We start from the raw sequence: 13,602 nt of genomic DNA on the forward strand, positions 1-13,602 counted from the left end.
TGCCTGTCTGTCTGTCTGTCTGTCTCTCTGTCTGTCCGTCTGGCCGTCTATCAGAGACTATTAAAGCTGCAGTCACCAAAATCACAATGAAACAAGTGTATTTCAAAGGTTCGCCCCGCCCCCTTCCGCTTCCACAAAGGGCCAAATTCTTCTACATGATATACATGAAGATTTTGAAGATAAGAGAATAATTAAGGCCACATCTATCAGATCACCGAGATGGGATTATGTTGGAAATCACATGACTCATCACAAACAATTCGGCTCCTCGAGTACCGGGTATAAAAAGCAAGATCCATGGCTCAATCGACTCGGCTATTGATGCTAATCAAGAATATATATACTTTATGGGGTCGGAAACGTTCCCTTCTGTGCGTTACATACAACCGTTATTCGCATAAATACAATATACCCTATTTACTCTTAGAGTACCGGGTATAAAAACTGTTGTCAGAAGCATTTTGAAACCCCAAATCTTTCATAAAAAGTGAGCTTGGTTCCTTGAGGTAATATCGCGTCGGGAAGTGTAACAGGTCATTTTCATTGTATTTTTTAGGACAATTTTGGGCTAACTTTTAACATTTAAAGGATACCTTCTGGTTGCCCTTTTGAAGGATGGAAGTTGAGAGATGGAAAGATGCGAGTTTATTGGACTTTTACCATTGCAGTTGCCACTTCAGAATGCCTCTATCGATGACCCTTATAATATGAATATGTCTTTGAATATGTCCTTACTTTAACTTGATAACTAGATACAACTTTAAACTTTGAATGACTTCCTCGGTATCAACAGTAGCTCCTTAAAATGTTTACCCAATTAAACCCACACAGCATTCCACATCGACCTCCCCCACTTAAATGCGAATGCTCATAACCGTGAGGTTCACACATGTGCCTTTTGGGGATGGAGAAAGAGGCAGTCGAGGATGTGGCTGTTGACTGTGGATGAGGAACAAGAGAAATACATTTTGAAAACTTAACGATGCGCACATTTTATTACCGCAATTAATTACAAAAACAACGCGGCCAAGGCAGAAATCTTAGTCACTTTATCTGCGATGCCAGCAGGGATGATCCCACAGAGAAACACACACAAAAAGAAAGAAAAAGACAGAGAGAGCGAGAGAGAACTGTAGAGAAGAAAGAGAGGCAGACAGACGGAGCGATGTTAGGGCAGCGATAAGCTTTATGATAGATGTGACGAGTAAAATGCTACTACCAAATAGTTCTGGAGATTGCAGCTCCTCTCGTAAGTGGAAGCGCGACAGTTTGTCTCAGCAGTCAAGTTCGGTTAATTGGAGAGCCACAGAGACCCAGAGAGAGAGTGCGAGAGAGAGACTTGGTTGGAAACCTGTTTCTCGACCAATTAAACGCCAGAGAGCTAGAGGCGCGCTGCCTAAGAGTCTGGTCTTTAGACCTGGCTCAGAGACCGGAGACGAGCGTAGACGTTGAAATCTGTTGTTGGCGCTTATCCCAAGACATTTCGTGTTCTGACGCGCACCGCGATAGTTCCCAGTCACTGTGATCCGTCTCTTCCACCAGTAAACGGAGCAATCCCGAAAGTCTATGAGCACGCCTGCAGTTCGGAGCAGGAGAATGGGTTTCAAGCTCGCCATGTTGCAACGAAATTACGAGATGTCGCCCTCGCCAGCGAGCACTTCCCCCACAAATGCCAACAGCTTCAACTCCACCACCACGAATAACACCACCAATGAGTGTCCCCCTGTGGGGGTCCAGGCACCAGCCCAAGTCACGGACTTTAGCATCAGTCGGATATTGGGGAAAGAGGAGCGGAAATCCCCGATAGATGCCTCAACCAACATTCTGGATCTCTCCAAAAGTGCAACTAGCCCACCACGAGCATCAGCCCAAGTTCCGCCAACGAGTGCAGCATCCCCGTATATGGGTTACTCCATGCTACCGCCTGATCTAGTGGCCATGGCGAATGCCACCAAATTCTATGCCCAGTTCTTTCCACATCTGCTGCCCGCCTATGCCGCTGCAGCGGCTGCTGCCGGCCTCAGCACTCCACCTACGTCACCCTACCAGCAACAACAGCAGCAGCATCTACAGAAATGCTACTTTGCACCCTATGTGATCAATGGTCAGGCTCCACCGCAGCCGCAGCCGCAGCTGAACCCTAGTCTAATCCGTCCAAAAGCTACAGCATGCACGCGGACGGACTGCCTGGAATGCCTTGACTACTACCAAAAGCTTCAGATTGGCTACAAACACAAGCCCCTGGTATCGCCAGCTGCCTCCTCCTTTAGTTCGAGTTCGAGTAGCTCCGCCGTTCGATTCCCTGTGAGGAATCTGGGCAACACCAGCAGCACCAACATCTCGCTGACCACCATCACCAATTTCAATATGAACACGGCACAAGCGACCGCCGGACTCATGCCAAAGATGGATGCCGTCGGCATGGGAGGCAACATTAGTTCCAGACGCCACAGCTCCATCAATCCCATTAACCCGTACAATAGCACTGCAGCCGAGGAGATCAGTTATAAGTGCAGGATATGCGAGAAGGTCTTTGGATGCTCCGAGACTTTGCAGGTGAGTTTTAAGATAAGAAAAGGGAAACAGATTGTACTCCAAGATGGGGTTTTAATATCAAGAATAGGAAAAGTAAAAGTAAGTAAATGGTTAAAATCTGAACACAATTCTAAGAAAATGCAAGATTTGTAACGAAGAGAAAATAACAAGGTGTTAGAAGATAACTTCACACGATTTTTCAACGTTTACAAAATTGAAGCTGGTACAAAATGTCATTCAAGTTCATTATTGTCATTCAAGCATATGGCTTTACGTAAAGTATTCAAACAAATTTTCATAATAAATTGTTTAGTAATAAAATGTTAATATTAAGACATAATGATGGGTGAATACCCATATTTTTAGCATCGCAAAACACTTAAAAATGTTTCCTCTAAATTACTTTTTGGATGTTCAAAAACACAAATCCATTCCTGAAACGTTTTCGAACGACTAAGGCTTCCAAAACTGTATTGATCTTATTGTTTGCAATATTAAATGTTATTAGAAATTCCTTACAAATACGATTACAATATTTGTATTGTTGTAGAGTCGGATCCATTGGAATTGGAAATCCATTTCTGAATATTCATCCGATTAAAATACTCCGCCAATCCTAACGCCAATTTTTTTACGTATTGGTAAAGACTTGTCTGCCACTCTCCAAAATCATTACAGGCCCAAACATTTTTCCCATAAGCAGCAATAACCTTTCATATGGTCATAACTCAAAAGAGATATTTTACACCCAATCCTCACTCTTTTCTCAAGCAGCTATAAGTTCAGCAAAGGAAGGCGGGGCTTAGCCAGTTTAGAGCAAGGGGCGGAGTCAACGAAGCAGAAGAACGGCAAAAAATAAAAGAGAGAGAAGAAAAGAGAGCGGCGGCTGGTCTTATGCAAATCTCGATAAGAGGCTACAACGAAATGCTCAAAATGGAGGCAGCATTTCCCGAAAACAGAGGCGAACAAAGCGAGAACTGGTTTTACGCATGGGTGCAAGGCATTTACCAGAAACTCGTAAATTAGACAGAGCAAGCTAGAGGGAGCCACGCCACGAGAAGCAGTCGACAAACGAGATAGCGAGATCCCCTCAGACAAAATGGCCAAAACATTGAACGATATTTCTCTCCCTTTCAGGCGCACGAAAAGACGCACAAATCGCCACGTTACGAGTGCTCGGACTGCGGCAAGGGGTTCTCCCAGCTGCGTAACTACAAGTACCATCTGTCCGTTCATCGCGGGACCAAAGAGTTTGCCGCCGAGTGCCCCGAATGCGGCAAGACCTTCAACGACAAGGGCTACCTCAGCAGCCACATGAAGATCCATCGGAATCGCAAGGAGTACGAGTGCCCCTACTGCCCCAAGTCGTTCAACCAGCGTGTCGCCTTCAATATGCACGTGCGCATACACACGGGCGTCAAGCCTCACAAGTGTGCCGAATGCGGCAAACGTTTCTCCCGCAAGATGCTCCTCAAGCAGCACATGCGCACCCACAGCGGCGAGAAGCCATACCAGTGCTCTGTGTGTGGCAAGTCCTTTGCCGACCGCAGCAACATGACGCTGCACCATCGCCTGCACTCCGGCATCAAGCCATTCAGCTGTCCCCTCTGCCCCAAAGCCTTCACGAAGAAACACCACCTGAAGACTCATCTTAACTACCACACGGGCTGCAAACCCTACGTCTGCCCGCATCCGAACTGTAACCAGGCCTTTACGCAGTCCAGCAACATGCGCACCCATGCCAAGAAGTGTCAGTACCGACCATTGGACTCTACTGTCCCCCCACCCTTTACAAGACCCGTAAAGAAGCTGCCACTGGGGGGGCATATGCACATGCAGCTGCAGGTACCCACCAGCCTGGCACTGGTCATGGCGGCAGCTCCAACGTTTGCCATGCCACCACCACCGCCTCCAGCCCAGCAATCCCTGCTCAGCAATCTAAGGACATTCTGAGATATATACAGATGGATGAGCGCAGGAAGTATCAAGAACCAAAAGTGTGGCATATAAATATTATAGTTTGATATTATTAGTCTGGCAAGAACGTAAGTTCTCAACGCCTCATAGACTAATCGAAATCTATAAATGGTATATATCTTAGCTTTGCTTTATCGAATATTTTTAGTAGTTTTAAGAGTTTGTTTTTATGATCTGCTCCAAGTTTGAATCATATGGAATAATATACATCTAGATTGCCTTTTCCTTCATATGTTATTTACGTTCAGAAAAGTCGAAGCAATAAAGAAGAACATTGAAAAAAGAAATCACTGAAAGAGAGGCTTAACATGGGTTCAAGAAATATGCATCTGGAGATGCTTCTGTCGCCAATGGCTCTGCACAACACACGCGATACAATTCACAAAATGGAGCACCATCCACCCTATGCGCCCTTTTATGGGATTATGGGCGTGGTATCGGCCATTGCGTTGTCCTCGTTTGGGGCTGCCTATGGCACAGCTGTATCCGGAACGGGCATAGCCGCAACGGCTGTTATGCGTCCCGAGTTGATCATGAAGTCGATCATACCCGTGGTGATGGCTGGAATTATAGCCATCTACGGGCTGGTGGTGGCCGTTCTGATCTCTGGAGTGATGGATACCAGCGAGACCTATTCGCTATCCAAAGGCTACATCCACCTGGCCGCTGGACTCGCCGTGGGAATGACTGGACTGGCTGCTGGATATGCTGTCGGTATTGTTGGCGATGAGGGTGTACGAAACACCGCCCTGCAGCCGCGCCTGTTCGTTGGAATGATTCTTATTTTGATATTTGCCGAAGTACTTGGACTGTATGGCCTCATACTCGCCGTCTACATGTACACGGTGGATGTTTAATGCACTAAAACAAATTTGATGAAGCTGAGATGCTGAGGACCACAGACCTAACTTTTAACTTAACTTTCTGCACTTATTACACAAACAATTATTACACTTAAAACAAATAGAATTAAATCATATAAATAATTGTACTTCAACCTTGTTTATTAAATTCTTTAATTTACGCGCCTCGATTGCATGAAAAGCAACCCGCACTGTGGTATTTTTCAATCATAAAACATAGGAAGTATCGATAGTGGCATCAAGGGTACTGATGGTGCAACTAAAACACAGTGTTTAAAACACTTGAATAAGAATTAAGACTAGTGCTCAGATCGAAAAACATGGGCCACTAGAAAAATCAGGGATGATATTCATATGGATCCGATAAGAAATGTTGTTGCGCACAAGCTACTTTCTACCGGGTGTACGCCGGCATTAATCATACAGTATAGTAGTGCGAACCGTCACCGCACATTGTGCGTGAGTACCCCACCCTGGAGTGTGTATTAGTTCGTGTAGAACACGCAACCAGTGACGCACATGTATTGATTGTTATTTTTTTAGCGCTTCAAACCGTTTTTTGTCTTGATTCACATGGACACTGCACGTATTGCATGTGTGTGTGCGCGTTGTCTTGCTGAACTATACTGTATGGTTAAGGCGGGTATTCAGCACCGCGGAAAATTCTATCCAGGAATTTGCTATATATTTCGTTTGTGCGTGGGATGTAACACAGGCATACGAATCAGCTGTGTTTTGTAAACATATTTACTGCAGTGACGGTTTGATATTTAAACTGAAAATAAAAAAGTAACAAATTGAGCTGGTAGTTGAATTGAGAAAGCATTTGGCCATTGCCAATAATGCATACGGTTTGCCAAACGTCCATTAGTGCCAAAAGAGCACAAATATTATATAATTAATTTATAAATTTCAGTAAAATTATATTGATTTCAATAAAGTCATGGGAGAAATTATTTTTTTTGACTCCGACCATCTATTTCGACTCTCTTTTTTCGTTTTGCGCACACTTGTTTCCTCCATTTCGCAAACTACACAACAGAATTGTCATCCATATATTTCTTGCCTGTGTACCAGCTGTTCTCTCAGTCCACACACGCACTTCGTATCGATATATCGATAAGAATCTGTGGATTTTGGTTACGTTGCTGGATACTCAAGAAACAAAAATTCGAACCAAAGTGTTTGGCTACGTTTTTTTTTATATGAAGTTTGGCAGGAATTTTTTGTTTTTGTGGTGCTGGATACCCGCCTTTAATGTCTTATGCTTCTTTTTGTTTGACCTTTTTCGTTTAAACCTTATTTTGCAAGCAATCCAATAAAAAAAAAACGCATGAAAACTAGCCAATCTTGTAGAGAATTGATTGTTGAATCGGATAATCTTATAGATTTAGCGCTGAGAGTCCTAACTAGCTAGTAATCACTAAGCAAACAACTCATAGAGACTTCAAACGGACCTAAAACTGGCTGCCTAATCAGTATAGTGGATTGGCTTCCAGTGCCTTCGGTTCTTGGTGAGAGAGCCTTCGGCTGAGAGAGTTTGGCGTTGGCTCTCTTGAGCATTGAACGCAAAGCGACTCTCGCAAAAACAAAGTTTGGTTTTTCCTTTTCAAGTCTGCTTCGTAATTGCTTATGTGCGGTGACACATATGTACATACATAAATGATGACAATGCGTGTATCTATTCTCAACTTCATATGCGTTTTCATTTTTTGCTGCTGAGCTCACATACCCTTCCTTCAAACTTGTGACTTTATGAAGAAGCTTGCCCCAATAAAAATAAATTGATCTTGCGTATCCTCTCTATGCTCATATATTTCTTAAAAACAGTTAGGACGGGAGGTATAAACAGTTATAATCATCTAAATATGTACATATACAAATAATGAATAACGGCAATTGACTTGGCGTTGCAGCTATTTTCCATTAGAGTATTCATCATACACTGTGTGAATAAACATAGAGTTATAAGTGGAGACATGGCAGCTGTGCCGAAAAAGAATTTATTTGTTTTTTCTTTTCAAGTTGGTTTCGTAGTCTCGTGTGTGTCTCTCTCTCTATGTTTAAACTTACGAATCAGACTTCAAAGGAAAAACAAAACTTTGTTTTTGCGAGAATCGCTTTGCGTTCAATGCTCAAGAGAGCAAACGCCAAACTCACTCAGCCGAAGGCTCTCTCACCAGGAGCCGAAGGCACGGGAGCCAATCCCCTATACTGATTAGGCAGCCAGTTTTAGGTCCGTTTGCGTCTCTATGAGTTGTTTGCTTAGTGCTAGTAATATAAGATAGAACAATAACATCGAGGAAAATTATTTAAGATTTTCGGTATATTTACGGTATATTTTAGAAATGAGAAGGTATATTTTATACAAACCCTTTTTGTTCAAGATCAAAGCTGAAGACTCGAATAGTTGTGATCTATGCTAAGTTATAGAAAATGCTGAACACTTGATTTTTAGATGCCAACGGTTCACAAACCTCAGGGGTAAGTTTTATATATATAAATACTATAATAATCCAAGAGATATACCTACGCGAATAGAGCCATTACACCTTAAAGAACTGGAAATTTTCATTAGGAATGCAAATTTCGACTTTTAAATTTTGGAAAAATTCTATCACTTTATGGAGTAATATATTGATAAACACCGATCTTACTTTTTTGTCATGATCGATCTATACATAACCAGTCAAACTCGTTTGCAGGAAGTCCTTGCAAATCCAAACTTGGTGGTTTAAGGAAGAATACACAAGAGTGTTCTTTCGGCAAGCAGCTCTTTTAACTCTCTTATTTCTATATAAATTACCTGGTCAATGCGGACTCATCGTCTGCGACCAACCAATTTCGCTGTAGCGATTAAATTTAAAAATACGTATATTTTTGAGGGGCATTTGGTATATTTGATCGATAAATCAGCGGTTACACTGGTCGAATTACTTTTTATGGGTTTTTATTTTATATAAATTAGACAATTTTATCACTTTTGCGTGCGCGGGGTGTATAAAAGAGTAATTGACCGCCAGGTAACATACTCCCATTTCCTTCGGGCAGCGGGGTGGCTGTGCTGGGAAAGCTTTTGTGTGCCAATTTCATCACTAACAATATCGTCATTGCACACGTGTCTGCTCATTTTGATAGTCCTTCGGGGATGGAAAAGGGCGAATACCCAAGCATCTGCAGCTGTCCCACTTGGACGGTGATTTGTGCTTTGGGCAACTAGAAAATACATATATACATAATTTGAGCAAGAACCAAATCGCGTAAGCTGAGCTGAGCACTTTGCATCGAGAAGGGGAAGCGCTGCAGTGGACAGTGGGAGAGTGGCTATGTCGGAGTACTGGCACCAGACCAATGGCACAGGCGGAGGACCGGCCACCAGTGAATCCCCAATGCATTCATCGTCGCGTGCCAGCAATACCGATGGAACCTCAGCAGCTGTGGCTGGGGTGGTGACGGATGCCAACAGAAACACCAACGAGGGCGGCGGCAACAACAACTATGTGAGTTTCAATCAGTTCATCATGCAGCACAATCTGGCAGCCAGCACGGGCGCACTGCCTTATGATCTCCTGGCTAGCAACGCGAATTACACCGTCGGTGGGGGCGGAGGCGCCTTCGGACTAACGCCGTCCTCCTCGGGGAGCACCGCCGCCGGTGGCGACGTTTCAAATAGCTTTGGAAATGTGAGTGCCTTGCTGCGCGTTATCCTCCCCTATTTGTAGTGCTAATCCGGTTATTCTCTTTCCCCAACCAGTTCTACTCGCAGCCGGCGGTATTCCCTCCGTCATATCAAAATGGCGATGGTGTCGCCGCCAGTTCGGCGGCATTCGACAACAACCACGTGCAGAGGAGCCCGATCTCCAATCTGTACACGCCCTTTGGCAATAATCCGTTTGATTTTAGCGCCTCTAAGCTGCAGGCGTCAGCCCCAGAGTTTGTGCCCAACATAATGAAGCTCAGCCTCGAGGAGTCCTCTGGCCTGACGAACGGCAATAGCACTGCCAACCATGAAACTGCCGTGAACGAGGGCGCAACACATCGTCCAGATCTTCAGGGAGCCGATGGCCATCGCGGCAGCTCCACAGGCGGCGGACCACAGCCAAGATGTAATCACAATTATGCCTTGCCCACCGAACGGGATCGTGACAGAGAACGGGACCGCGACAGAGTGCGGAACCGTGACAGAGAGCGGGACCGTGATCGGGATCGGGATAGAGACTTTCGGGGTGGCGGCACACATCAGCAGCGTCGCGGTGACTATCGCCATGATCGCGAAGAGCGTCGCGAGGATCGATACGACCGCAACGAACGTAAGAAGCCACAGAAGCAGCAGCGTTATGACAATAATCGCAGCAACAAAAGACGCGACGACTGGAACAGGAATCGGGATCGCATCAACGGATTTCCGAGAGCCGTCGATGACCTGGACACGAGCAATGAAAGCGCCCATCCGTCGCCCGAGAAGCAGCAGCTGCAGCAACAACAGATCTCGCCACGCCGTGCCCCGCCGCCTCCAGATAGCGAGAAGCTCTCGCAGCGGGAGAAACTGATCCGCGACATCGAACAGAGGAGATTGGAGTGCCTCGTCTGTGTGGAGACTATCAAGTCGCACCATTCGACGTGGTCCTGCCAGAACTGCTACCACGTGATCCATCTCAAGTGCACCATCACCTGGGCGAGTAGCTCCAAGTCGGATGTAGGCTGGCGCTGTCCGGCATGCCAGAATGTGCTACAGGATTTGCCCCGAGAGTATCTGTGCTTTTGCGGCAAGCTCAAAAATCCGACAGTGTCGCGCAACGAGCTGGCCCACAGCTGCGGAGAGGTGTGCTGCCGCGTCGAGGGATGTAGCCATGCGTGCACACTGTTGTGCCATCCCGGACCCTGTCCGCCGTGCCAGGCGAATGTAGTGAGGAGCTGCGGCTGCGGCAGAAGCTCCCAGACAATGCAGTGCGCCATGAAGGAGGAGCTCAAGTGCGGTGAGATTTGCAACAAGATATTGAACTGCGGCGAGCATCATTGCAAGGAAGAGTGCCACTCGGGCAAGTGTGCCGCCTGCCCGGAGCAAGTGGAGCAGCACTGCCACTGTGGCAAACAGGATCGTCAGGTTCAGTGCACGCGCGAGAGCCTAGACAAGCGCAATTACTCGTGCAAGGAGAGCTGCGGCCAGCCGCTGCCTTGTGGCAATCACAAGTGCAAGGATTCCTGTCACGCCGGAAACTGCAGGTGATTATACGAGAAGGCCATGCCCCCTCCACAGAGAGTATTTAAAATTTGTAAAATCAATTTTTCAGACCCTGCAAACTGAGTCCCGAGCAGATTACTAGCTGTCCGTGCGGCAAGATGCCTGTGCCGGAAGCCCAGCGCTCGAGCTGCATGGATGCCATACCCACGTGTGAGGGTATCTGCTCGCGGACGCTGCGCTGCGGCAAGCCAGCACACCCGCATCAGTGTGGCAGCAAATGCCACCTGGGGCAGTGTCCACCGTGTCCCAAGCAGACGGCTGTAAAGTGCCGATGCGGCCACATGGACCAGATGATTAAGTGCCGCCAGCTGTCCAGCCGAGCCGACGACGCGCGCTGCAAGAAGCGCTGCATCAAGAAGCGGAGCTGTGGCAAGCACAAGTGCAATGCCGAGTGCTGCATCGACATTGATCACGCCTGTCCGCTGCCGTGCAACCGCACATTGAGCTGTGGCAAACACAAGTGTGACCAGCCCTGTCATCGCGGCAATTGTCCGCCTTGCTACCGTAGCAGCTTCGAGGAGCTTTACTGCGAGTGCGGAGCCGAGGTTATCTATCCGCCAGTGCCGTGCGGCACCAAGAAACCGCTTTGCAAGCGTCCGTGCTCGCGCCAGCATCCATGCGAGCATACACCGCAGCACAACTGCCATTCGGCGGCCACCTGCCCGCCCTGTATGATGTTCACCACAAAATGGTGCCACGGAAACCACGAGCAACGCAAAACCGTTCCCTGCTCCCAGGAGAGCTTCAGCTGCGGGCTGTCCTGCGGCAAGGCGCTGCCCTGTGGCCGTCACAAGTGCATCAAGCCCTGCCACGAGGGCCCCTGTCAATCATCTCCAAGCGAGATTTGCCGCCAGAGCTGCACCAAGCCGCGCACGCTCTGTGGCCACAAGTGTGCTTTTGCCTGCCACGAAGGCGCCTGCCCGGAGACACCATGCAAGGAGCTGGTGGAGGTGCAGTGCGAGTGCGGCAACCGGAAGCTGAGTCGCAGTTGCCAGGAACTGGCTCGCGAGCACAGCCGCATTGCCACCGCCCAACTGGCCTCGTCTATGGCCGAGATGTCCCGCGGCAACTATATGGAACTCAGCGAGATACTGGCACCGGCTAAAGTCAACAAGTCGAACAGAACGTGAGTATGATCTTCGTTTTAAGGGAAATTCAAGTCACTATCCGGAATCTTTCCCTCCATAGTCTGGACTGCAACGAAGAGTGTCGAGTGTTGGAACGGAATCGCCGTTTGGCGCAGGCACTGCAGTCGCGCAATCCGGATACACAGCAGAAATCTCTGACCAAGTACTCGGAGTTCTTGCGGGGATTTGCCAAACGAAATCAGGCACTGACCAAGAGCGTGTACGAGACGTTGACAGATCTGGTGAAGCTGGCCAAAGAGAGCAAGCAGCGGTCGCGCAGTCACTCCTTTCCAACCATGAACAGGGAGAAGCGGCAGATGGTGCACGAACTGTGCGAGATATTCGGCATTGAGTCGGTGTCGTATGACAAGGAACCCAATCGCAATGTGGTGGCCACGGCACACAAGGAAAGAGTAAGCATAATTCAGAATTAATAATCCCCAAATGATAATTATTGAATCTTTCCTTTCTTCAGTGCTGGCTGCCTGCCACAAGCATTATGGAGGTGTTGGCCCGTGAGTCCGGACAACGACGCGTTCCAGTGCCCAGCAATAATGCTTGGGGTCTGAAAAAGTAGCTCTGAACCAGAATCAGGAATAGTTTGTGCACTTATATACACACATTTCATTAAACGTTGGCGCTGGATATTACATATTATACAATTGGAATGAGAATTATAGCATGGATACCGGAGGAGGAGAAGGAGGAGGCCGAAGAAGACAGGAAGCGCTACGAAGACAATACACAAAGCGATTCACAGGAGAATATCCTTTTTGCATTAATTTTTTTGTATAATGTAAATAGTTAGGGAAACTGTAACCGCACCCGTCTGTCTGTTGGAACACTGAATGGATATGGGGATCTATCTGAAAACGACGATGGATTGAAGAGTTGAAAATGCTGTTAATACAATCTGTTGTACGATGAATTTAATTGAAAATAAAAAACATTCTGGCCCCGTTGCATATATAAAGTATAACAGATCAAACAAATATAAGCTGCGGGACGGGGTGGGTTAAAAGTCGGCAGTGGCAAAGGCAGAGGGACGGCAGAGGCAGAGGCCGAGTGAAGCAGAAGCATAGTGTGAATAAGAGAATTTGAAAAGAACAACAAAAGCTGAGGGACAGGGTGGGTTTAGGCACTAAATAAAATGCATCAAAAAAATTGGATCAGTTAGTCATATTTTCCAATTTATGAAATATTTAAAACAGCAATAAAATTGGTACTTTTTCCCTGCACATTCTGTGCAATAATGACCGCTAGGTTTCACAGCAGATTTTTCGAAAGTGAAGCCATCTATGCAAATTTCTGGTACGCAACTTTGATGGTCACTCTTTTTCTAATACAGAGCGCCAAAATCCACGTCTTGGTTTTAACTTTTAAAAATTACCTTTTGGCCAAGAAAATTGGTCATTGGGACCATAGTGCAATCGGCACGCGACAGACAAAATGAGTTGCAAATGTTGCAATCGAAGCAGTACAAATATCCCAAACGAGGAGGGAAATTTAAAAGTGATGCCAGAGTGCATAAAAAAACATTTGTCTCACAACAGGTAGCTTCTGTCAGACAATGCAACTGTCTGAAAATATTTAATGAAATACTTAAAAATGATATCAACCATCGCCCTACATTAGCCTACATTAGTTCCCTCTAGGAACCTCCAGAAGTAGGGCTTAGAAATGGTTTTATGAAATGTTTTGTTTTGTTTGGCCAAACTTTTTGTTTCTTTTAGAGGTAGCTCTTCAAATTTTCACATAACCTAAGTATCTCAAATCTGATTGTAATGAAATTAATAAAGTGCCCCATTTTTCATTCATTTTTTAGGGTTTGTTAACCAATTTTAGCTCAGGCGTTTCT

The 13,602-nt window shown here is 46.3% G+C and overlaps 3 protein-coding genes across 4 annotated transcripts; all 3 read left to right on the forward strand.

Annotated features, from left to right (window-relative positions):
- The first annotated feature begins 864 nt into the window (after nucleotides 1-864).
- On the forward strand, nucleotides 865-4,652 carry LOC117591451 (zinc finger protein 252). Its single transcript, XM_034284719.1, has 2 exons — nucleotides 865-2,556; nucleotides 3,673-4,652. Exons 1-2 carry the CDS (start codon nucleotides 1,567-1,569, stop codon nucleotides 4,486-4,488), a joined length of 1,806 nt encoding a protein of 601 aa, XP_034140610.1. The 5' UTR covers nucleotides 865-1,566; the 3' UTR covers nucleotides 4,489-4,652.
- Nucleotides 4,653-4,776: 124 nt separating this feature from the next.
- On the forward strand, nucleotides 4,777-5,413 carry LOC117591452 (V-type proton ATPase 16 kDa proteolipid subunit-like). The gene has a single exon (XM_034284721.1). It carries the CDS (start codon nucleotides 4,821-4,823, stop codon nucleotides 5,367-5,369), a length of 549 nt encoding a protein of 182 aa, XP_034140612.1. The 5' UTR covers nucleotides 4,777-4,820; the 3' UTR covers nucleotides 5,370-5,413.
- A 2,875-nt stretch (nucleotides 5,414-8,288) lies between these two features.
- LOC117591449 (protein shuttle craft) lies at nucleotides 8,289-12,732 on the forward strand. Of its 2 annotated transcripts, none has more exons than XM_034284716.1 (5): nucleotides 8,289-9,058; nucleotides 9,130-10,598; nucleotides 10,667-11,743; nucleotides 11,806-12,157; nucleotides 12,220-12,732. In XM_034284716.1, the coding sequence occupies exons 1-5, from the start codon at nucleotides 8,702-8,704 to the stop codon at nucleotides 12,319-12,321; spliced, it is 3,357 nt and encodes a 1,118-aa protein (XP_034140607.1). In that variant the 5' UTR covers nucleotides 8,289-8,701; the 3' UTR covers nucleotides 12,322-12,732. The 2 variants fall into 2 exon arrangements, with proteins under 2 accessions (XP_034140607.1, XP_034140608.1); XM_034284717.1 differs by having other exon boundaries at nucleotides 8,290-8,875.
- Nucleotides 12,733-13,602: the final 870 nt, after the last annotated feature.

Source organism: Drosophila guanche, unplaced genomic scaffold, assembly GCF_900245975.1.
Source record: "Drosophila guanche unplaced genomic scaffold, DGUA_6, whole genome shotgun sequence".
NCBI lineage: Eukaryota > Metazoa > Arthropoda > Insecta > Diptera > Drosophilidae > Drosophila > Drosophila guanche.

Excerpts from the sequence above, each read along its gene's own strand:
- LOC117591451 (XM_034284719.1), top strand. The coding sequence starts at position 1,567 with ATGAGCACGCCTGCAGTTCGGAGCAGGAGAATGGGTTTCAAGCTCGCC. Across the intron at positions 2,557-3,672 it reads GATGCTCCGAGACTTTGCAG|GCGCACGAAAAGACGCACAA; the intron begins GTGAGTTTTAAG and ends TCTCCCTTTCAG.
- LOC117591452 (XM_034284721.1), top strand. The coding sequence starts at position 4,821 with ATGGGTTCAAGAAATATGCATCTGGAGATGCTTCTGTCGCCAATGGCT.
- LOC117591449 (XM_034284716.1), top strand. The coding sequence starts at position 8,702 with ATGTCGGAGTACTGGCACCAGACCAATGGCACAGGCGGAGGACCGGCC. Across the intron at positions 9,059-9,129 it reads TTTCAAATAGCTTTGGAAAT|TTCTACTCGCAGCCGGCGGT; the intron begins GTGAGTGCCTTG and ends TTCCCCAACCAG. Across the intron at positions 10,599-10,666 it reads TGTCACGCCGGAAACTGCAG|ACCCTGCAAACTGAGTCCCG; the intron begins GTGATTATACGA and ends TCAATTTTTCAG.